Here is a 26,474-nt window from a genome sequence, read left to right as displayed (position 1 = left end):
AGGTGGCGATGTCTGAGCCGTTTGCAGCGCTGAGTGTGTATGAAGATCGAAGGGTGCGAGTTGCAGTGCGTGAGCGAGGAAAAACACATACGTCAGCACCTGTGTCGATCAAGAATCGGAGTTGGGAGTTGGTGTCGGTTATGAAGAGGCGGCTTGTTTTCGGGCTCTTGTCATCTGTTGCCGCGTTTAATGACTGCCCTTCTCGTTTCCCTGGTTGAATTGGCAAGGTTGGCTGCATTTCTTCGCTTCCCTTCCATATGTGTGATGGTACCAGCAGTATTCCTTCTCGGATTGACGTGAAGAGTGGGAACGGGATGACGAGCGTGAGCGTGACTGGCCGCGATGAAAGGATCGGTTCCGACCTCTGCGAGGAGTGTTGCGTTGGGCGAGTGCTGATATTTCTTCCCGCAGAGTGAACGTCAGCTGGGCCATTTTAACGTTGAGCAACGCGTCGATTTGTGCGTTAATGCTGGCTAAGCTGACGGCCTCAGCGATTTGCGGATGAGGGAGAGTCGCGTCAGCTATCACATCGGCCAGCTCCGACAATTTTTCTAGCTCGGCGTCCCTCTGAGCAGCCAGGGCCACCTGCATCGCTTGTGGAAGTCGGCTGATCCAGATGGTCTTCAGCATCGAGTCCGGAACAGATGTACCTGCAAGGTCACTTAAATACCTTAAAAATTGTGAGGGCTTGCGATCGCCCAGAGTTTCCTTCTCCAACAGCTGTAGTGTTTTCCGTTCCTGAGAGGTGCTCAGCCGTTTGATCAGCTCTTTTTTCAGATGTGTGTAAGGCTCGGCTGCTGGCGGGTTGAGAATGATGTCGCGGACCTCGGTTTGGTATTTTTGGTCGAGTGCACCGATGATGTAGCCGAATTTGGTATCCTCTTGGACGATCTTGGATACCCCGAAGCTTCGCTCCACGACGGCAAACCACAATGTAGGGTCCTCTGGGTTGAATGGCGGGATGCGGACACCTATTGCGTTCACGTTGGCGTTGGCGACGGCGTTGGTGTTGACGTTTTCCATTTTGATAGTGGCTTCAGAATCCGGGTGTTGAGCGTTTCTTCAGATCACGTCGAGGTCACCAATTGTGGGAAATATGATTTATTTCAACAGTAAATTTACAGTATAACAAATAATAATTTAAACTGATTAACTATAAACAATGAACAACGAACAAAATGAACAATTTATGAAAATGATAACTGATCACTGATCACTGGACACTGTGGTTTGATGATTGCTAACTAGGAGCAACGGTCCCACTTCTTATATAGGCGGTAGAATGTTCCAGAACAATCGACCGCCGAAGAATCTTCTAGAATCTTCTAATTTCGAACTATATTTTGTCTTTATGGTGAAAATAGCTACCATATTCAATAATATGGTATTTTTTGTTAAAATTCTTGATTTTGTATTTTATTTTATTATAAGGGGATTACACTGATTTTCATAAATATTATATTAATCTAATTGACATAATATAAAAAATTAAACATATTTAAATTTTTTTGTTTCTTTGAAGTCGATAAAAATAACTTTAAAATTTGAACTAGTTAAATTTCCATTTTTATTAAGTGACGAATTCGACGTACGGTTTCTGAAACGGTAACACCTGGGTCTTTCATGACTGTGGCACTGAATTTATTCTTAATTATTTTTGAGTTAGAAAATAATGTTTAACTCATTTGATTTTCATCTCATTTAGATTCAATAACTTCAATAAATATCGAGGATCCCATTACGGTAGTCTCCTCTCGTGAGAAGAAATTCATATTAATATTATTTTACTATGTGGTAGCATTTTTTATGATAGTGATTTTAATTACTATCAGATATCATCTATACTGGACCCAACTATTTTACTTANAATATTATTTTACTATGTGGTAGCATTTTTTATGATAGTGATTTTAATTACTATCAGATATCATCTATACTGGACCCAACTATGCCACGACCCTACTGTGCCCCCACCCCACTGAGCTGGGATTTTTTTTTTCCACACCCTTGTGGAACTGCCGTTAGACATTACTTCAGGGCGGCCCACGCCATCTATATAATTCACAACGTGGTGTGGCCTTCCCCGTTAGCGAGATTTCAGAATGTGATCCGTTGCCCAGGTTGCACCGCGAAAAGGTGGGGGCAAGACTTTGCGAAGCTTGGCAAATAACTCACAATACATTTAAACAAAAAGACACAACACAAGTCTTTATGGTGCTGGTCGAAACCAGCACCGCAAGTCTCTCTGTCTAGGGCTTTGGAGTAGTCTCTGACTGAGGCGTTCTGCTTTCTTTTTGTGGCTTATCGCATAAAGTTCGTACCTTACGTGATACAAAGTTAGTGCTTAATCGTTTCGACGATAAGCGATACACGCCCAACAACTGAGTTGATACGCTGGCTTACGGTCATTATTCCATTCCACTGGAACATTAATAGTATTATATAGTTTTAAGTTAATATATTTGGAAAAAAAATTGTTATTATTAAAATATACGTGTTGTATATACAGTTTTAAGATTNGATAGTGATTTTAATTACTATCAGATATCATCTATACTGGACCCAACTATTTTACTTATTTAATATAATATTTTACTGAATTAAATTGTAAATAAATGTAATGATTAAGATTTAATGATATTGAAACACCAGAATAATTCAAAATAATTATAATACAAAATAAAATTAGTAAAATTTTTAATATTTATCATAAAAATATTTGTGTAAGGTAATGAATTTACACAAAAAAGATCTTAAATTTAAAAATATAATCATTTTAAAATTAATGATTGAGTTTATTTTAAATCTAAAGCTTAACTGTCAACTTTGATATAATAATTATAATTATTATTAAGTTGAAAATTGAATTATAAAGAGTAACAATGATTTATTTAATAGTGTTTAGAATTATTATTATTATTACAGATACCTAATTAATATCTAACTTATAATTTAAATAAAATAATTACCCATTTTTGTAGTTTGATTATTATCAGATTATTATCCAATAGATATTAAATCCTTTATGTAAATACCATACGTAATTTAGAAACATTTATTTATTTTTTTAATGATAACATGTATGTTTAAGTGATTATAAAATAGAAAATGATTTAATTGAGAAAAATGGCTCGTCGGTAACAACTTTTGGAACAATATTTTGAAATGTATTAATGTTTTAAAATATAGACTATAAGTGAAGTGCGGGTATACTATAATTTTTATCATTAGATATTTCTTAGCCTCCTACCGAAGTATAAAAATTATAGTTATACCACTAAACCCTAAATACTTAAAACTCTCCACCTCTCTAATCACGTCCTCGCCTATTGTCACTGATCTCCGCATTTCACCTACCTCGTGTTCTCCTATGTCAAACTGGTACTCTATATACTATGTCTTACTCCTACTTATTCTTAAACCCTTTTCTCTAAGAGCTAATTTCCATACCTATAGCCTTTGATTAATTTCCTACCTATTTTCTCCTATTAACACTATATCGCCAGCAAACAACATGCACCACGGCACCTCTCCTTGTATTTGTCTAGTAATTTCATTCATTACTATAGAGAAAAAGTAAGGACTTAAAGCAAAACCATGGTGCACTCCTACTCTGATCCGAAAACCTTCTGATACTCCTCCTACGCTTTTTACCATCAAGTGCCATCATACATATATCCTATTATATTAATGTACCTTTTCGGGACTGCTTTTCTCATTAATGCCTATTTTAAAACCTATCTAGGCATTCTATCATACACTTTCTCTAAATCTATAAATACCATACATAGCTTTTTCTTCTTTTCCTTAAACTTTCCTATTAGTTGGCTCACACAAAATAATGGCTCCTCATTTGCTCGTTAACTATTGAACATTTTAAATTTTTGGTAAGGAAAATATTGTTTGATTCAAAAAACTGTACAATAATATGTAGTAAAAACCTAATTTTTTTCATCCCTTCAAGGTTAAAAAACATTAACTTGAATTTTCTTAAATACAAAAAACTTTGCTCTTATAATTTTTTTTCCCGATCAACCGTTTGTCTATTACAGCTTGTTAAACTTAAATGATTTTGGACTAAATTTCTATTATTTTACTGTTTTGAATACAGGAGTCACTCATTTTCTATGATGTAACATAAACTAATTAAATTTAATTCAGTTAATGAGGTTACGCTACAACTTTTAATACGTTTCCGTCAACAAAAATAAAGAATACTTTGTGTAAGCAATGATTACGATAATATTATCATGGTATTCAATTATTTTAAAAGTTATTATATACTACGCGTAGAGTTGGGGTTTTCAAAGAAAATGATTCTTCAATATTACAGTTTGTCTTAAAAACCAATAGACTGTACTATTAATAATATAGTTAATGATTTGAATCTATTATAATTATGTCTCAATTAGTGTGTCGTAAATTATTAATGTTATCATGTCATATCTTGGTCAATAAAAATTAGTTTATATTAAAAACAGTGACTTCTGTATTCAAAACAGTAAAATAATAGAAATTTAGTCCAAAATCATTTAACTTTAACAAGCTGTAACAGACGAACGGTTGATCGGAAAAAAAAATTATAAGAGCAAAGTTTTTTGTATTTAAGAAAATTCAAGTTAATGTTTGTAATGTATTTTACCTTGAATCGCAACCTAAATAATGTAATATAATTATGATTTCAAGAGATAATCATTTATGTTATTCTGTTTTAAAAATTTTTTTTACCCCATAAACAAAATCTATGTATTTTAAATGAAAGAATATTCTAACATAGTAGTTTTAATAATTTTTTAATCAAATATTTCTTAATAGTCACTTTTTTTGATTTTTTACTTATAAAAAGTGTTTTCAAGTTAACCTTCATTAGGCAATATTTGTCGTGTCGTAAGTCGTGTCAATATTGACACGACTTACGTAGCAAAAATGTGGTCGACACTGGTTTTGAGGGTAGAGACCCGTGGGCCGTTTATTAAATGAGCGACAACATATTATTTTAATAAAAATAGAACAAACCGAAAAGATAAACACAGTAATAAAAATCTTCGCATAATATCGCGGCACTTTCGCTGGCGTCGACGACGCGATGTCCGGCGTAACCTTTGGACGGCAAATGGTTAGCAGCGTTGTAGGCGACGGTGCGCGGGTGCGGATCGGTGGTCGACGTTGTCGCTTTCACAACGGATGGAAGACTCTCGCATCATTTGCGGCGGGACGTCGTCGGCCGTGCGGCATTTGTTGGACTTTGCACCGTAGCGTATAACACGCGGTGTTGGTCAGTCAAATACTCATAGTAGGGCGACGGCTGATAAAGGTGGCACGAGTCGCGGGGCATCGTGTATAACGAAGCGACGCGGGCCGTGTCAACTTTTAAAAGAATTAAAATTTTAATATATGTCAATAAAAAAATACTTGACAGCCGAAATAAATATTATAATGTACTTTCTTGACTTAAAAAAAATGAAGTATTGAATATAAGTTTAATTTTTATATCTTTTTTATGTTCCAAAATCATTTTGATAGCAATTTTCAGTTGATAACAATATATGATAAAATACTCTCTAATACTTTTAAAATTTTTAATATTTGTGAGTGGTCTCAGAGTTTAAATTTATTCTTGCGTTATAGTTTTTGTTCGCTTTTAGCATTAGGAGTCACTGTCATCTAAATTTTTAATTATTTGCCTTTTAAAGATTGAATTTGTTACACCTNAAATGTTTAATTATTTGCCTTTTAAAGATTGAATTTGTTACACCTAATTAATGAGTAAACGCTGCATTTTGTTTTTCTTCAAGTCTTATTACATTTTCTAGTGTCTACATATACTACTCTATCAGCTGTTTATTCTGGACTAATTCGTCAATTTTAATTAATAATGAGTTAATATCAGAAATGATCGACAGACAATCAAGGCTAAAAATATGTTACTCTTTCATTTACCTGAAAATCACAATGATTCATATAATGCTAACTCCGATTCTAATACAATTTAAAATATACTTTATTTTCTTAAACTCAAGACTTAACCGATTTCTGTCATTCGCCTGGGAAAACTTTCTTCTTCTAATACTACCAAACCTCGACCAATTAAATTATGTTTTTCAAAAAGATATCTTTGAATTATTTTCATGTCAAAATAAACTAAAGTTAAATCCTACATGGAAAGACCTTCGATTTTCTTCTGGCCGGACCAAACAACAACAAGAGCACATGTCACACTTACGCCAAGAACTTCTTAATCGTAGATCTAATGGAGAAAAGGATCTTATCATTAAATACATCAAAGGTATTCCAAAAATCATTAATTCAAAAAACTAAGTTCTACCTATGAAACCTTAAACTGCTACTATCAAAATGTTAGAGGCCTAAATACTAAATTTAACTTACTGAAAACTAATATAGATCTTTTAAATTATAAAATTTTAACTTTTACTGAAACTTGGTTGCATAATAATGTTAATTCATTAGAACTTGGTCTTTTTAACTACGAAATTTATTGATGTGATAGATCTTATCTATCTAGTTCGTTAACCAGAGGAGGAGGTGTCTTGATAGTAGTTAATAAAAGATATGTTTCCTCGATAATTAACATTAGTATCAATTCATTAGAGTCCAGTTTTGTTTCTGTAAAAATAAGTAATACAAAAAATTTAATTGTGGGTTGTAGCTACTTTCCACCAAATTCTCCATCTTCTATGTACATTGAATACTTTACTATTTTAGATAATCTAATTTCTTCTCAACCAAAAGATGATTATCTATTGTTTAGTGATTTTAATTTACCAAATTTAAATAAAACTTCACTAAATAATAACTTAAAACTATCATCTCCTGAAACTATTATTTTAGAAAACCAAACTTTTCTTAACCTATTTCAAATAAATATAATACCCAATAGCTATGATTCAATACTTGATCTTATTTTATCCAATTCCAATTCTCATGTTATATCTTTAAATACAGATGCTATAGTTCCTGTAGATAATTATCATCCTTCTATTAATATTAGTTACAGTCAACCAAACTCACACTCTACCCTATTTTTTGCCGAAGAAATATACGACTGGTATAGAGGTGATTACTATAATATTTTATTTTTCCTAGGTTTTTTAACTAGATTGAGTTTTTCTAATCCAGTTATGATATTTAAGTAATTACTGAGAACTCTTATTCACTCCTATTTTATGCTATAGATTCTTTTATTCCTAAGAAAAAATATTTCAAATTTAAATTTTCCTGTTGGTTTATTAAAAACTTAATAAAATTTATCAAACTAAAAAAAAAAAAAATGCTATTTTTAAATTGTCTAACTCTTTTTTTTTTTCCACCGCCAGCATGCTGTGGACTGCCGCGAGGTATTGCTTTAGGGCGGCCCACGCCTTCTAAAATTCACACCACCACGTTGTGAATCACCCCGAAATTAATCAAGAGCTGATTCACAACGTGGTGTGGCCTCCCCCGTTAGCCGAATCCCAAAAGGCGGGATCCGTTGCCCGGGCAACACCACGTGGAGGTGGGGGCAGGACTTCGCGAGGGTTGGCTTAAATAAATAATTCACAAAACACATATCACACAAATAGGGTGAGGAGGACAGGAGATACATTATGAAGGCTTCTCCGGCCCTCCCACCTTCTTGGGACAGTCCCTTGACCGGTGGCCCTCCCCTTTGTACGAGAAGCACGCGCCGGTTCGGTCCGGACCGCTACAGGCCGTTTGCAAGTTACCCCTTTCGGGACACCTGTAGCAGCACGGACTCTTGTCCNTTGCACGTGACCCCTTTCGAGGCACCTGTAGCAGCGCGGACCCTTGTCCTTTGGGACCCGGATCCGGCACGTGCTCCAACCCACCCTGAGTCGGGTCAGTCCGACCAGCGGTTGCGAGGCCCTGATGGGAACCTCGCACCACGCGAAGCGGCCCTTGCCGCTCCCGTGAAGTCGTACTGACACTGAACCGACGGGTGCCGTCACTCTATCTTTTGAGAGGATAGTGGTCAACGCCCCTACATCCAACAGCATGAACGCCTCGGACATCGTTGGGCGATGTACGCGGACGTCCATGCCGTCCAGGGTCTCTCTGACCTGTGCCCCGAACCTCCAGGAGCACTGTTCCCGGCTTGGTCCTGCGGGTACCGGAGACCACGACGCCCAGCGCCTGAAGGTCAATATTCGCCATGACCCTTTTTATGATGGCCGAATATTGTTGGCCTCCGAATCCATCTTGAAAAAGAAGGAGGAAGCTGAACGCCTGAGACAGAGGCAGGCGCGCCGCCTGATACAGGAGGACCTGAGGCGCTGGTTTAGGCTAGCGCCTTAGGTATTTTGTGTTTTATGTTTTTGTTTCGTGAGTTATTTGTGGCCCCTTCACAAAGTCCTGCCCCCACCACCACGTTGTGAGTTTTAAAGACGGNTCCAATTCTCATGTTATATCTTTAAATACAGATGCTATAGTTCCTGTAGATAATTATCATCCTTCTATTAATATTAGTTACAGTCAACCAAACTCACGCCGATTGGAGAAAAAAAAAATATTGTTGGTCTTCTTTAAGAGGACCAATAATAATGGCCTACGTTTTCGGGGCCCTTGCTTTAATTACGGGCCGCGTAATAGCAGGAAGCCCAGGGTTCGGATGGGGGTCCGCCATTGTGTTAGGTGTCTTCCGCCGCCTAACCACCTCAGACCAATCAGCCGGCGGCGGAGCCACAGGTGCTGTCGCAGTCTGAGTCGTAGCGGGTTTCCCTTCCTCATTGCGGCTCTTCGACCTCTTCTTCCTGCGCCTTTTTCTAACCCGTTTGATCACCTCAGCGGTGACTGGCGGAACGATGTGTGGCGCACTCACACACGGTGTAGCTAGCACGCCGACGGGCTACATGCCCAGGTCGTCGACGCTAACCGTGTGATCGGTTTGCGTAGCCTTTTCCGTAACCGTTTTCGGAATCGCTCCTTCCGGCACCCGTGGATCATCCCCCATCTCCGATGAGGCTACCTGAGGGATCCTGGGATGCAGAGACGCTCTCCTGCATTTTTCCTCATCCAGGATCTCCTATAGCCGCTTCGTGGCCGTTTGCACTTCTTTGTGCACGCCCATTCCTCGGCGTTTGTCGAAAATTCCTCGAAGCACCGACACTTGCTCGCCTACCCTTTCGACCATGGCCGACGTGGTAATCGTCTCATCCGCCGGGTCATGCCACCTCTTCCGGCAAGGCTGCACAGAGCTCCTCAACTCAGTGAGGGCCTGGCATGAGAGGGATATCTGCTGGATGAAATACTTCAGGTTGGTATCTGGGACCTCATTCATCAGACTCCCCTCAACTTCCGCCGTTCTTGCAAGGGCAACAATATGGTTGAGACCGACGTCGAACGTGGCCTCGTCGTCACTTTCGTATTCTTCCCCCAGAGGCGCCCTCCTTTTACCAGGATAACGCAATGGAGGAGAATTCTCCGGCAATGGGCTTAGCACCGCGAGTCTGTCCAGTGGTGGGTCGATGTGCCTTCTCCAAGGGACGGCTCCGCCCTTCCACCACCTGGTCGGTCACCCGTCCTCATCGCCTCGTCCTGGTCTTCCAACGCAGCAGCATCGGGAGACGACGATTTCTGTTTCTTGTGCGCCTCACTGTCAAGGCGTTGCATGTAGACCATGAAGTCCACAGCTTGTCAAAGCCCACGCCCCATGCTTCTCAACACCCGGCTGTCACTGCAGCGGGATAATAGCTCCGAGGATACGAGCCGAGCCACGCCTATGAGGCGTTTCGCTGCGGATTCCCCTAGGCGGCTGGAGATGCATTCGTCAATGAATTCAGCCCTTTGGCTGGGATCATCGATACCCTCTAGAGGGTTATACTCCTTGACCCTTTCTAAAGCAAACGGACGCCGGTCGTCCAGGTCCCTCTGCATCATCCCTAATATAGTGGATACTGAACTCCGGAACGCCTCAGCCGTCCGGAACTGGCCACACGGAAAACAATCCGATGTCAACTCCACAGCTTCCATGCAATGGAGCCAGTCAACCCATCGAGTAAACTCCGATTGGGTCAGAGGCATACTTCTGGCGGCAATTCTCCATTCGGAGAATTCAGGGCGGCGCTCAGTGCTTGGCGCACATCTTGCTCCTCCTGCCACTCCTCCACATTCAGGAGGAGGACAGTGCAGGTCATCGAGGGACGTTGTACCCGCACGTCCATCTCCTGTAGGGCCGTCAGAAGGTCCGCTTGTTCCACTGACCCCCTGACCTCCAAGAGGACTGCCCCCATCTGTGTTCTTCTGGTCCCGGACACCTGGATGCACAGGGCCAGGAGATCAACCGCAGCCATGGCTATACCCATAACTGTGGCATATTTCTGACCCTCCCTCAAGGGGCCGATAACCACAGCTTCCGTGCGTGGTACTTTTGACCGCAGCTTCGCTGCATTCTGGCTTCTTTTTGATTCGGAGACCGGATCTTGGACAGCAGGGCGCCCGTCACGTTGGCTTCCTTCGGCTTGACGACCGGTGGATCCTCGACGCCGGTTTGCGTCCCAGCTTCCTTCACTAATTTCTGAGGCGCTACTTCCAGGGCCCTTGACTGGGCTACTGCCTCTGCTGGGGCTTCCAGGGGGTTCCTGGACGGTGGAGACGCTCTTTTGCGTTTCTCCTCGTCCAGGATCTCCACCAAGCGCTTCGTCGCTGTTTGCACTTCCTTGTGCACCCCCATTCCACGACGCTTGTCTATGACGCCTCGGAGCACGGCCACTTGCGCGCCTATGCTCTCCATCGTAGTCGACGTCACTTCCTCCGACGGGTCGTGCCGCCTCTTGCGGCATGGCCGCACCGAGCTCCTCAGCTCGCTGAGGGCCTGGCATGACAGGGAGATCTGCTTAACGAGATACTCCAGGTGGGTACCCGGGACCTCGTTCATCAGGCTCCCCTCAACTTGCGCCGTTTTGGCAAGTGCGACGACGTGGTTGAGGCCGACGTCAAACGTGGCCTCGTCGTCGCTTTCGCCTTCCTCCCCCAAAGGTGCCCTCCTCTTACCAGGATACCGCAGTGTGGGAGATCTCTCGGGCAACGGACTCATCTCTGGCGAGTCCGTTCTGCGGCGGTTTGATGAACCTTCCCCGAGGGACGGTTCTGCGCTATCAACCCGGTCGCCCGTCCGCATTTCCTCGTCGTCATATACCACAGCCTTGGCATCCGGAGACGACGGCATTTCCAGCTTCTTTTGTCCTTCCTCGTACGCCATAAACTCAACGGCCTGACGAAGCCCGCGCCCCATGCTCCTCATTATCCCGCTATCGTTGTGGCAGGATAAGAGTTCCGAGGCGACTAGGCGGGCGATGCCCATTAGTCGTTCTGCCGCGGGTTCTCCTCGACGGCTAGCTATACATTTATCGATGAGTTCCGCTCTCTGCTCAGGCTCATCGATACCTTCTAATGGGTCATATTCCATGACCCTTTCCGGTGTAAACGGACGTCCGTCTTCCAGGTCCTTCTGCATCAGCTTCAGCACCGTGGAAACTGAATTGCGGAAAGATTCGATCGTCCGGAATTGGCCGCACGGGAACGAATCCCGGGGCGGCTCATCCGTCTCCACGCCGTTGAGCCAGCCACTCCATTTAGCGAATTCTGATTGGGTCAGCGGCATGTCGTCGCGAGAACGATCACGCACGCCTTCCCAATCTTCCACCATCTCCTCGATGGTAGCAAGGCCACCAGCAGTTACCTCAGTGACCTTCGGGTCACTGGAGGGTGCCTGCTTGGCACACCCTCTGACAGTTACTTGGGCGCGAACGCCCCCTGGACCCTGCCTCACCATTCCCACGGTTTCGACGCAGTCGCTAGATGACGACCGGGTCAAGCCTGCAACAGAACTCTTCCCAGCCGGTCCTGAAGGATCCGAACCTTCTGGAACCGTAACGGTTTTTTTACAATGGTTTCCTTCCATAATTGGTTTTTACGGGTGTCCTTCCCTGCGTTTTACCTACCGCCAGGGGATTTGTTTTCGGTGTTACCTTCACCTAGGTGGTCGCCTTACCAGGCTATCGGGCCAACCCGCTCGTATGGATTTACCCTCGATCGCTACCGCTTATTCGTCCACTTTAAAGTGGCTTATATCACGGCTACTCTGCATATCTGCAGGGTTAACGAGCGAACGAGTAGCTCATTATCAGCGACCGCTTATTCGTCAGTCCAAATGAATGGACTGCTTATTTCGCGGTTAACCTGCATATCTGCAGGCTGTTCCTCTATCCGCAACCTGAGGACGCCCCCGATTCCCCGAGCTAGGGAGACTGTGCTCGTGCCGACGTTTCGTAGCCCCGTAGAGCCCGATCACGCCGTCACTGTAACGCAACGAAACGGGAAATTGTCTAACTCGCACGATAATTATTTAAAATTCTCTTCTATACGTGCCCAATATAAAACCTTAAGCAGACTTGATAAAACCTTAAGCAGACTTGATTACTCCTGATATGTAAACCATTTTCAAAAATATTTTAAATACCATCCTAAAAATTTTGGTCTTTCATTAATAACCTTAAAAAGTCACCTGGTCTGCCTAACTCAATATCATTTAATCAATCTAAAGCTAAAAATGGCCAAGATATAGTTGATTTATTTAGTCAGTACTTTTCTTCAGTATATATAGATACAGCTTCAACTAACATAAACATTCAACATAATAAAATTCAGTCTACTGATTCGTTTAATATACTATCGATTGAACTACTTGACGTATTCAATGAACTAGATACTCTGTCACACAAAAATGCTATTATTCCTGATGGACTCTCTCCTATATTTTTATTTAACTGCAAATTCATACTCTCTCCACCTATAGCAAATCTATTCAATATTTCTTTAAACAGCACTTTGGAAATCTACATATATCAATCCAATTCTCAAAAAAGAAAATAAATCATTAATTTCAAATTATCATCCCATATCAATAATATCAATCATACCAAAAATATTTTCTAAAATAGTAAATAATAACCTTACATCAATGTTTAAAATTATCCTGGTATCTCAACATCATGGATTTAGAAATAATAAATCATCTCTTACTAATTTAATAACCATAAAACATCATATAATAAAATCATTTTTCAATAATCATCAAACCGATGTTATTTATACTGATTTCGAAAAAGCCTTTGATAGAGTTAACCACGTTTTATTAATCAATAAACTACATAAAATATGCTTTGCTGACCGCCTTGTATCATGGTTTAACTCCTTCTTAGGTCATCGAATCCAATTTGTTAAATATAAAAATTTTATATCAACGCCTATAAAAGTAATTTCTGGAGTACCACAAGGTGACCACCTTTTCCCTCTCCTATTTAATTTATTTATAAATGATGTTGTATTCTCCATCACACACTCCAACATCCTATTATTTGCTGATGATGCTAAAATCTATAAATCTATAATTTCCATTGATGATATCAAACAACTTCAAGATGATTTAGTTGCATTTAACAAGTGGTGCATTTCAAATGACCTTTCACTGAATATAGATAAATGCCAAATTGTTACTTACTCCAAAAAACACAATCTCCTTCATTTGAACTATAATTTAAGTGACATTAACCTACAACGTTCCTCATTAATTAAAGATTTAGGAATGTTATTTGATTCCAAACTGTTATTTAACGCCCATGTAGCAGCGATAAAAAATAAAGGCTTAGCAGTTTTTGGAATTATTGAAAGAAACTGTTTCAATTTTCATGAATCACTTGCTTTTAAATGTTTGTATACCTCTGTAGTACGTTCCTTATTAGAAAACGCTCCGTTAATTTGGGACCATAACAATACAGGACAAAATGATCAATCGGAAAGAATACAAAATAACTTCCTAAGATTTATATGTTATAAATGTAATTTCCAACGCACTTCTCACTCTGGGTACGAACAAATTTTAAATTTGTTAAACTTAGATACTTTAAAATCTCGCAGAAACATATCATATAAAATCTTTCTCCAAATGATTAAATAACAAGATTGGTGACTCATTCATATTAGGCCAACTTAACTTTAAAGTTAATAACTATTGCACCCGAAATAATGATTTATTTTATATACCTTACACAACCAAAAAATATGCGTCTAAAGACCCAATAAATATATTAATGTCCGTAGGAAATAGTCAATAATTTCCTTTATTATTATTTTTATTATTACCATATACTCTATTTAACTTTTATTATGCTTATATTATTATTTTCATAGTATTAAATTATATTATATAATTGTTATCATTGAATTATATTATAAATTGGACATTTGTACGTAAAAATGAATGAATAAATAAATAAATAAATAGTGCTCAACATACCACATAATATTTGTGTCAAAAGACCTAATGAATGGTAAGACTATCAGTAGAAACAGACTACTTCACTAAGTAATTGTTGCATTTTTAATATGAAAGACAACATCAAATAGTTAATCAGAAAATAAATCTTTATTAAGAAATAATATAATTGTTAATAATGTGTGTATGTTGGTGATTGCACCCGCGAGTAGTGAAAAATCACCACTACTAATTTATATAATATTTATCAAAAAACGTAACACCTCTTTCCTTATGACATTGTAATACACTAATATTTAAAATAATTACCAACAAATAAATAAATATTGCAATTTAACGAGGAAGTAAGATTTAACTTACAATGTACCGTTCATAACCAAATAATATATTCATTCAAATAGACAAAGATTTACATACTGTAAACTGAGTTGCTATTATTTGTAGTCGGACAGAGACCCACATAGCAATTTCAATATATTAATATTGTCAAAATATTCTTACAAAATACTTTTTAAAATATTTTGAATATAATATTGTAACAATATCTCATAAATATAATAAAAAATATATTCTATTGAAATATTTCCATAATATGCTCACAATATAATTTTTTAAATATTTGTTTATGTATATTTTGAAAATATATTAAAGAGAATAAATACAGTATATTACACAGAATATATTTCTACAATGTGCTTAAAAAATATATTTTTAAATATTTGCTTATAAATACTATGAAAATATATTAATTAAAATAAATATAGAATGTTTAACTTGAAATATTTGTTGAATATATTATCAATACAATTTTTTAAATATTATAAATTGACACGGCCACGGCGTTGTCACACGTTGACACCCCGCGATCGTATCAGCTCCTTCTCAGCCACCGCTTCACTGTAAACCGGACCGTTACACACACGCGTTATCGTCGTGGTGTAAAGTCCAACAAATGCCTAGCGTCGAATACCCCGCCGCAATAATACGTCCAGTCAGTCTTCTTCGTGACACCTTTGACACTGTTACACGCCATCCACCGGATCAACAAGAACGCCACCGCGATTTCGATTAACTTGTATTTTTTCTTTTGTCAACGGTTATTCAAATCAATACTAGTGTTATTATCATTGTTCGCATATTATTTTTGTGTTACAACTCTCTTTTTTTTATTCTTTTATTAAACGGCTCGACGCCAAGTAGAACTACAACCGGTGTTACTTCATTCCTCACCATCTTTTACCTTAACAAAATATATATCTTGTTGGCCAACTGAGGTAACTTAAGAGACACAAGCCATCCTCTTTTCTCCATTTAGTTACATCTTTGGATGTTATTGGTATCTTGTTATACAGGGTGGCCCACCACTCACNGTGGCCCACCACTCACTGACAACTTAAATAACTTTTGATCCAGTTAATATTTTTAGCTGATTTTTTTTTTAAATAATAGTTATACGTTAGGTCTATAGCTATATCTCAATAATTAATTTTTTTACATTTTATTAAAAATATTAATTATTTTTAAATTTTAAATAAAATGTAAAAAAAAAATCTAAGATAGCTATTTTGTAGAGTAGAATTTAAGAAAAATTTTAGTAAAAAAATATCTTAAAAATATTCAATAGTAAATATTCTGTAGCGTTTTGAAGTTTGTGAAAATTTGAAATTTCATATATTATTTTACGGTATTAAACATTGAAATACGTATTGAGAAAAGGACAGAAGAAAACGCTATCTTTTCATGATTACTGTGTATACATATGATGATAATGTGTATACATTACAAACTTGGCATTAATACCTTGATAAGAAATTAGATAAGGCAATTATTACTTATCACTCTCATTCATCAATATTATAAAGTAAACTGTGAATATACCTAAGTATTTCGTAGTCATAATATTATTTTTTTAATTATTATATAATTTGAGAAAGGCCCTTTCTGGAAGGGACTAAATTTCTGATATCGTCACTGGTGTAACCGTATAGTCTTTATGGGACCAGTGGTCAACCTGTTAAAACCAAACCCAACCCAACGCACACGCGGTGTGTTAGTTCTACAGAGCACTGTGTCTGAGTCTAGCCCCAGCTAGGCGAAGTCTAGTAATATTTTAATATTTATTTAAACGCAATGTTACTAATATGTTCATCATTACCTCTAATCATCATCAACTATCGTACTCCGGTTCACCCATATGAATATATTTTTGTGGAAAAAATAATTATTATAATTATAGTAATATTTAACGAATATTATATTAAATTTTGGTGTCGTTAAATAATTTAAATTAATAGTTTAATAACGTTATAGTTTATTTATTATACAATACATAAAAATAGTAAATGTTGGCCGGTATTAATATTTTATTTATTTATAACGTAAACCCATGACAATAATAATAAACAAATTATAAGATTAATATTAATACACAAGAAAATATCTATTTTTGTTGTATTTAAAAAAAAAAAATGAACCAAATATTGTATTATTTATTGAATATTATTTTAATTTTGAAGTGGTTTGGTAATTTTAGCAAACAGTTCAATAACATTAAATTATTAAATGTCTAATAATGAAAATGAATATTCAATTTTTTTCTCAATTTGAGAAAACAATTTATTATTTTCCGCATAATCAATAAAAGACTTAATAACATCGAAGTCATCCTTTATAAACAAACGCTTTAAATTACTGATAAATCTTTCAGTAGCGCCTAAACTATAAAACTTAACAGTCTCTAGCTCTATTTCGTTGTGAACTGGTCTACATATTTCATCTTTCACAAAATAATTTTCTTTGCCGTTTAATTCCATTTCTTCTAATGCATTGCACCCTAAATCCAAACACAAAGTATTTAAATATGATTTGAGCAAATGGTCATCGACATCACGCTGATTTTCAATTGTTTTTTTTACCATATTAACATAATCATTGTCTTTTAAATGAAGGAACTTCACAAAGTCCCTAAGTATTTTTACCCATTTATCAATCAAAACTTCCTTAGTAGATTCATTTTCTTGTTTTTTTACGTATAAGATATGTTTCCATGTTAACCTTAATATTATGACTTTGAAAAAGCTAAAAACTAAATCGTAGTATTTTTGAATACTACTCAATTGGTTTTTCCTCCAATCGATATTATTTGCTTTTTCGTAGTTTTCCTGCAATTTCTGTAGAACACTCTTTTTAGTAACATTCCAATCAACTTGTACATTGAAAGAAGTCATTAACAACTTTATTCTAAATTCGTTATCTCCGATATTTTGAATTAGAATATTATTTACAGCAAATTTTTCGTAGTTTACTGCAGGTAAATCAGTATTTTTTAAAATAAATTTGTTTATGATAGAGATTTCTTTTTTTATGATATTAAATATATCTATTAATGGCTGATTTTCTAATTGTTTTAATTTATATTCATGTATATAAAATTGGTTTTTCTCTGTACTACATTTCATGCCTGATGCCTCAGATTCTAAAACATCTATAATATAATTATAACTATCCTTAAAATAAATTTTAATATACTCTACAGAATATCTTTGAATGGAATTTGATTGTATCAATTTATGTACATGACGGCAAACTATACCTAAATATAAGTTTAATAACCATAAAGAACCTATTTCAACACCTTTGAAACCAAATAATGTACTCATCATTTTTTTTAAAACTCCAAGATATCTCGACATTGAATAAAATACATTTTTTAGTTCTCTGTCCGGATGATATAATTCTAATCTAGCTATTTGCAAGTAATTTATAGCATTAAATAAATAAGAACATTTTAAAAGCTGAACATTTTCGATTGACTTTACTTGGTTTTCCTTGTATCCAGTGTTAAGTGTATCATTATGGTTTACTTGCATTAAAAGTAACACCATAGTTACGTTTATTATTCTCCTTGAGTTATTACTTGTAATTAACATCTCAATGAAACAAACAATCATAGATTTTATTAACTTAATTATAAGACACTATAGAAAACGTGTAAATTATTGCAAACTACAACTTTTCAGTTTTATATTATTTTATATATGTTATTAATTGTTTATAAATCCAGATATAGAATCTATAATTTATTTCTGTATACTTTCAAAAAATGATAGTTTGACTGAAACTGTTGACATTTATAAAATAAACTACTGATAAAAAATCAGACATCCTCATGATCAAATATTTAATCTGTTATTCTTTTATTCAAACATAATATAATGATTAAAAAATATTATATCTGTGATATTTTAACAAATTTATGTTGTAATAAATTTTGATTTATTTAATAATAATAAATATTTTAATACTTTATGATCACTACCATTTATAATATATCAATTTTAAAATATACAGTATAAATTTAATTTCATTTTAAAGTATGATGTTATTTTAAATATATATTACAATTTTTATTTTTATGCGTTTTACTAATTCTATACTAATTTAATTTACGTGTATACAGTATTATTGAAAAACTATAATTTTTTTTTTATTGATGTAAAACACATTTATATATAATATAAAATTGGACTAGTACATATATAAAATTTTATAGTTAAATAAAAAAAATTAAGAATATATCTTGTAGTTAACATTTACTTGATTTTAACCTATTTCAGATATTATTAACATTTTTAAATCTAAGAGAGAAGTGTAGTGAAGCCAAGAAATGAAAAGTGATAAAATTAGCAGAAATCACCTTTCATGTCGTAACATTTTCTTAGTAAATATTCTTATTACTTTTGTATGTTGCTATTTGAATCAATAAAGTTGAAACCTTTATAAGGTATTGTGATGTACGTAAAACACTTTTTATTGATAATAAATTAAAAAAAATATGGAACTAATGAAATCAATAAATAATTTCAATATTATTTTTATTTTTCTATTAACTGACTAGTTTATAATAAAATATTTTATTACTATCGAAATGATTCCAAAACATCACCTTGTACATATTTTTGTATAAGAGGTTAAATAAATCTCCCAGTGATTTTACTTAATCGTGAATAGTTTATTAATGTTAACTGCTATATTATTTAGGATAAATATTGTTCTATATAATATCATTATACAATGTATTGTTTTTAGTCAATTGTTGACAAATGACTCAAGAGGGCAACTGAGTAAGTCGACATCCTTAAGCTTTAATTAATCTCTTAAAGAAAAATTAAAATTAATGGCTTGAAATTTGTTAAAAATACTCTTTGGATACATTATGACCAATTGATATAAAGCGCATTAATTAATCATTATATTTTCTGGTTTGGAATGCAGAACTGTAAAAAATAATTACTCGTGCAAAGTGTAAAGTATTTTAAAATATAAAAAGTCTAGTATATCTAGTTAAAACGTTATGTTTCGAACTGGATTAATAAATAAAATAAATAAATCGTAAATGCTATTATTAAATAGTGGACTGTATCGTTTTTATTATAATATTTAATTTTAGGCCGACGATTTGTCTGCGCGAGTACTTAAATTGAACATTACTAAAATTATATTGGTCGGTATCCACCATTATTATTATCATTTACTAGTATGATAACCGAGCGCGAACACACCGCCTACCTTGAAGTAACACATTTCAATAGAAAAATATATGATACATATAAATAATAAGATTATGACTAACAATTGATCCACATTCATGGTCAGAAATATCAATAATAATACTGTAAAACATTCATAGATAAATAAAAAATATTTATAACTTAGAACTGATGCGTCATACTTTAAACCAATTACAAATAATTAAATTAATAAATAATATAAATTACGGTAACTAAATGCAGCATTTAAAAAACATTAGCTACAAGAATCTTAAACAATGAACATATTTTATTATAGAAATACAAGTAATAATTAATACCAATGGCGTATATACGATTATTTTTGGGGGGGTTTATTTCATATTAAATTTTTGACTAATTAATATTTAAAGATGTATTATTTTATTTAAAATTAATTGATAATATTATTAACAAAATGTAAAAAAATAATTTTAAATCGTACCTCTACTTTATTTATAAATAATTTTTTTTTTTGGTTCTGGGAAGTTTAAACCCCTAACCCTAACTATCGACGCCACTGATTGATATATTGCATACAAAAAACAAAAATAATAAATTTATATCACAATATTTTGACTAAATATGATTATTTTTTTATCAAATTTATAACTATATTTACATAAATTACCCAACATACATTTTTACTTATTTGAACTTGCTGTACAATCTCAAGATAATATCATTGCGAAGTTTTTGAGATGAATATTTACATATGGAGTAAGTATGCTGTACAAAATAGCTCCAAAAATATTAGATCTAATCATTAGATTTTCAAATGGCACCCAATTTTATCTTCGATGTGAAGCTGAGAAGGTATTTTACTATGATGCGTTTTCTTTTTTTCTTTTTTTTTTTTTGTGTCTTTGAATGCTCAATCTCAGCTCTGGCAGGATCAATTTTGATGAACAATACGTCAAAAGATTCCAGTCGAAGACATTACCCTCGAAAATTGAAAAAAATTCCCTCGTTCCCCGTAAATGGGGGTAATCCCCTAAAAATTACAAATTTAAAAATCACTAATTTTCGTAATTTAAAATTTTTTTTTACTTAAAACTGCCATAACTTTTTCAAAAATGAACAAATCAATATCATTTTTTTTTTATAGATGCTTGATGTCTTTACATATCATTTGGTATATTTTTTTTATAAATTTGACCCTTTACCTTTTACCCTTTTCAAAATATACATAAACAAATATTTAAAAAATTATATTGTGAGCATATTATGGAAATATTTCAATAGAATATATTTTTTATTATATTTATTAGATATTGTTACAATATTTTATTCAAAATATTTTAAAAGTATTTTGTAAGAATATTTTGACAATATTAATATATTGAAATTGCTATGTGGGTAGGGGGGGATTTAATGACACATGAGATAATTACAAATCATTTGGTATATTTTTTTATAAATCTGATCCTTAACCTACTCACAGGGGGGATATAAAATGACAACTTTTTTACAAAAATTAACTTTATCAACTTAACTTTTAATAGTGTTCCGGAAATACTGACACTTTTATATATATTTTAAATTAAAGCTTATGTAATATACTTAAATAAAAAAACCCAACCCAGCACAGGGGGTCGCGGCACAGTGGTGACGTGGTATAGATGGATCAAGTATAATGATATCTGACAGTGATTAAAATCACTATAAAAAAAAAACGCTTCGATGCAAATCTTTAGATACTGTTTAATTTTAAAAAATTGGTGGACTATTCCAAAAGCTACATTATCTGCTAGTTCATTATTAATATCCTAATTAAGATAAAGTATGTAGAATGAAAAAGGGATTATTAAAAAATATTATTTCNTACATGCATTTTTTAGATTTGAACCCCCCTCGTATATAGGGAAATGGTCAGATTTAAAAAAACAGTATGTCAAATGAAAGATGTATATAAATACTACTTCTCATGAAAAAATTGCACTGATCCATACATTTTTCAAAAAGTTATAGCATAATAAAGTTAAAAATGTAAAATACAAAATCGAAAATTTTCACACAAAAATAGCATTCGGTAGCCATTTTCACCGTGAAGATAAAATAAAGTCCGAAATTTTTTTTTTTCATAATAAAGTATATTACATTAGCTTTAATTTAAGATATATATAAAAGTGTCAGACCTTCCGGAACATTTTCAAAAGTTAAGTTGAAAAAGTTAATTTTTTGTGAAAAAGTTGTCATTTTAAATCCCCCCTTGTGGGCAGGTTAAGGGTTAAATTTATGAAAAAAATATACCAAACGAAATGTAATGATATTACACATCTATATAAAAAAGAATTATATTGATGTGTTCATTTTTGAAAAAGTTATGGCACTTTTAAGTAAAAAAAATTGAAAAAATTTCGAAAATTAGCGATTTTTAAATTTGTAATTTTTTTGGAGGTTTCCCCCATTTACGGGGAACGAGGGAATTTTTTTCAATTTTTAAGGGTAATGTCTTCGACTAGATACGATTTGTGATCTTTTGACGTATCATTGAAAGAAATCGGTTCGGTGAGAGCTGAGAAAAAGTGGTAACAGACACAAAAAAAAAAAAAAAAAAAAAACACATCTTAGTAAAACCAATACCTTCTCAGCTTCGCATCGAAGCTAAAAAAAAATTTGACCTTTGAACTTGTCATCAAGGTGAAAATGACTATTGTATGCAAAAATATGCTATTATTGTGAAAAATGATATTATTCATGATATTATATTTTACATTATGTTGCTATAACTTTTTAAAAAATACATGAATCAATTCTATTCTTTAATGATAAATACTTTATATATATTTCATTCATTCGACATACTTTTTTTTTAATCGGACCATTTACCATTATATTGTGGGGTGCAAACAATTAAAAATACGTATAGAATGTAGAACTTTTTCAACTTAACTTTTGAAAATGTTCCGGAAATACTGACACTTTTATATTACTTTAAATTAAAGCCTATGTAATATACTTTATTTTGACAAAAAAAATTTGACCTCTGGATTTGTCTTCATAGTGAAAACGGACATCAAAGTGAAAGAAAAACGTACGATTTTCGTGAAAAAATTCTCGATTTTATATTATTCAATTTATATTGCTATAACTTTTGGAAAAATGTATCGATCAATATTATTATTTTTTTATAGTAAATTTTTATATACCCCTTTCATCTGACACGTTTTTTTTTGTAAATCGGATCATACCCCTTTATACAAGGGGGGTAAAAACTTTAAACATGCGTATTGAATCTAGGACATTTTTAATTTAATTTAAAAGTGTTCCAGAAATACTGACATTTTTATATAAACCTTAAATTAAAACTTATGTATTATACTTTAATTTGAAAAAAAAATATTTGACCTCCAGACTTGTCTTCATGGTAAAAATGACTACCGTCATTAAAAAATATGTTATTTTTGTATTCAAAATCTTGGCTTAGTATTTTATTTTACTTTAAAATACCTGACAAGGGGAGTACACTGATTTTCATAAATATTATATAAATCAAATTGATATACCATAGAAAGTTAAACTTATTTTATTTTTTTTTGCTTTTTTAAGTCGAGAAAAATAGCTTTGAAATTTAAATTAGCCTAAATTGCCATTTTTTTCATTGGGTGAAAACGACGTACGGTTAATGAGTCGGTAAAACTTGTGTTTTACGCGCTTGGGGTACAGGGTTCCAACACGCATATGGCAAAGAATTTTTTGCATTTTTTTCTTAATTCTTTTTAAGTTAATATGTAAATGAGTGATAACAATAATAGATTCAAACCGGGTTTTCGGTGTATTATTAATAGCTAAGTCTATGGTTTTGTAAGACTAAAGGATCTAACAAAAATACCGGTTGCATTGCCACCGATATTATGAAACGTAATAAATGACAATATTTTTTCTAAAAGTCAAAATCTTTGAATAATTATAAAACGTAAACGGTTGTTCGGATAAAATAAATTATAAGAACAAAATTGTTTGTAATTTTTTTTTCTAACATATTCTCAAATCAAAAATAGTGGTTTCCATTAAAAAAATTATATACAAACATTTTTATCCCTGAAGGGATAAAAAAAAAATTATTTAACCTCATTTTATTGTAGAGTTTAATAAACTTAATAATTTTTCTTTTAACAAAAATTTTAAATTCTCAATAGTTTCTGAGAAAATAAGTGTCTTACCATATTTCGATCACTCTGTATATATAATATTGAAGACACGCATGTGTGTACGGGTACGAAAACCAAAAATAAAATTATACAGGAATAGTGTTGTCCGTTTTTAGTGAGTGGGGTGGGGTGAATGCGTTACGATAGTCTAGATTCAAGGCCATAGACGACGGGATACACGAGAATAACATGTGTCACGTGGAGAGTTACAAACAAACATACATACAGGTGAAACTATTATAAGCGTGTTAATAAATATAGTTTAAAAAAACTAAAAAAACACGCTTTTAAAGCACATCGAACAAACAAGTTAAAAATAAAAAAAATTTTTTTATATTGTCCGATTTTTAACTAGTTACATGATAGGCGTTATAATTTTTAAAGGCGGCAACATAATCTTGTTATATATCTATAAACGCTATCGTCAGCTTACTAATAATACTAGTATTTTTACGTTTACTACTGTTTTATATTTATTTTTTTTGACAATTATATTATATATGTATATAAGTATGCCACAAAATCGGGTTATACCGAATATAAATAAAAATATGTCACAATATGATAAATCGGACTTTGCTGAATATAATAAATATATAATAAATCAACAGACAATGCTGTAATGTGGTTAGGGCCCCAAGTTAATAACAAAATAATAATATAATAATACTATATATTTCAATAGTAATAAGAATTTAATTTTCTAGCTAGGAATTCTTATCCAATATTCAACAATAAAGGGAGGATAGAACATAAATATGTACGTTTCGTGGTAATTTGATGTTTTGGTGATCAAGTAGCTACATACGAAATTACACGAAGATGTTAAGGCCGTGGTTTAAATGTTCTATCAGAAAGGGACTGTGGCTCAAAATAAAATGACAAAAGTCATGGTAATGGTCGTGACATTGACCGTGGCAGTGGCGATGGCGATGAATTGCTATGAAAAATTGCGAGATGGCAACCAGATGAATGCAACGTATACACTATAGAGGTTAATAATTGACCTAGTTAGTCGACTACTTGATTATCGGACTCAAAGATAAACAAGAGAAATAAGTTTTGGAAATATTGAAATAAATGCTTACATGAGTAAGCATGTAATAAACAATTTTTTATTCAAAATATAATGATTTTTATATTTTATATTTTTCAGGGAGAATGATCGAGATTTAGATCGTAATTCAAAATAAAGAGGTATTGTGACAGCGAAAAAGTCTTTGATAGATTTATTGATTAAGATGATTAATGAATAATTAATGGATTTTAATTTAAGTAGATTTAAGCAAATTAGAATATAAGAATTAGAATATAAGATTATATATACAGGTATTATATATAATTTAAAGTAATAAGTATATAAAAGTAACACGATTTTCCCTGCTAATCCTTGTATCCGACAAGGGGGTAATTTTAAAATCGAAAAGTATCTAAATTTTTTAAATGTAACTCTAGGGAATAAATCGGATTTATTGAATATTCTCTACAATCACCACTGGGGTGTAATATTATTGTCATACCAATAACAAAATTTTTTCTAGTCATGATAATAATCAAGTGGTAGGTAAGCGTATTTAATATAATTAGTGTACTTTAATACAGCATTTTACCCTTAATCCGTTTTGGATTAAATAAATTCGAACACTTTAGCACCAAATTAAATAATAATTACACTTTTAAGAATTTTTAATAGTTGAAATAACACAATATTATGATATTAGTTACGTGTTAAGTAGCGAAGAGAACCGTTGTCGCAAATTAACCGATTTTCGGGCGTGTTGTCACACTGACCTTGCCTATAATTTATGTCAGCAAAAAAAAAGTAATAATATCGACAATGATTGTTATACACATAATATATTCTCTTTTCGGTACACCACAACTCTATTACCATCAATCTATGTTGTGTAGTTATACTCTCGCCTGATATAACTTTACAATCGTTTACTTGCTTTATGCTTTCTCTCTTCCACATAAAATAATCAATCTATGATCTATTCCTCTCACTCTAAGTTATATAATGTTCTTCCCTCTTTCTAAAATAAGTATTAACCTCAGCAAGATCATACGATACTGCGAAATCCAGGAATCTTTCTCCAGCCTCATTCTTCCCACTAAAACAATACCCTCCATGTACTTTTTCATATCCTCTCCTCTCATTACCTACTTGTCCATTCATATCTTTACCTATCACCGCATCCTCAATGCCAGATACCCCTTGCATCACCTCATCCTCTCTCCAAAACACTTCCTTATCTATTTCATCACATCCTACTTGTGGTGCATAGGCACTTATTACATTCAACACTTACTCTTCGAATATCAATTTAACTACTATAATTCTGTCACTTTTCCTAGCTACTTCTACTACTTTAATTTTCGTCTCTTCATCCATTATTATCCCTATACCATTCTTTGCACTATACTTACCTAAATATATATTATTTTATAACTCTCACCTAT

At 33.7% G+C, this 26,474-nt stretch overlaps 1 protein-coding gene and 1 long non-coding RNA gene across 3 annotated transcripts in view; one reads left to right on the top strand and one right to left on the bottom strand.

Moving 5' to 3' along the window:
• The window catches only part of LOC126903642 (uncharacterized), a 49,548-nt gene that overhangs the window by 17,645 nt on the left and 5,429 nt on the right, over positions 1 to 26,474 (bottom strand). Inside the window, exon 2 of one of the 2 annotated variants that reach the window (XM_050681979.1) lies at positions 16,645 to 17,344. The exons of the other annotated variant lie outside the window; for it this stretch is intronic. Coding sequence (XP_050537936.1) covers positions 16,849 to 17,344 — 496 coding nt within the window. The 3' untranslated portion in view covers positions 16,645 to 16,848. Of the gene's footprint in view, positions 1 to 16,644; positions 17,345 to 26,474 lie in introns of those variants that run through there. 2 annotated transcript variants of the gene reach the window in all.
• On the top strand, positions 18,881 to 25,249 carry LOC126903665 (uncharacterized). The gene is made up of 4 exons (XR_007703566.1): positions 18,881 to 19,083; positions 19,379 to 19,413; positions 24,719 to 25,103; positions 25,168 to 25,249. It is a non-coding gene; the product is annotated as an uncharacterized LOC126903665 (long non-coding RNA).

Source organism: Daktulosphaira vitifoliae, unplaced genomic scaffold, assembly GCF_025091365.1.
Source record: "Daktulosphaira vitifoliae isolate Bord-2020 unplaced genomic scaffold, ASM2509136v1 Scaffold_4, whole genome shotgun sequence".
NCBI lineage: Eukaryota > Metazoa > Arthropoda > Insecta > Hemiptera > Phylloxeridae > Daktulosphaira > Daktulosphaira vitifoliae.
Note: the sequence above shows the minus strand (reverse complement) of the source record. Positions and strands in the feature narration are given on the sequence as shown.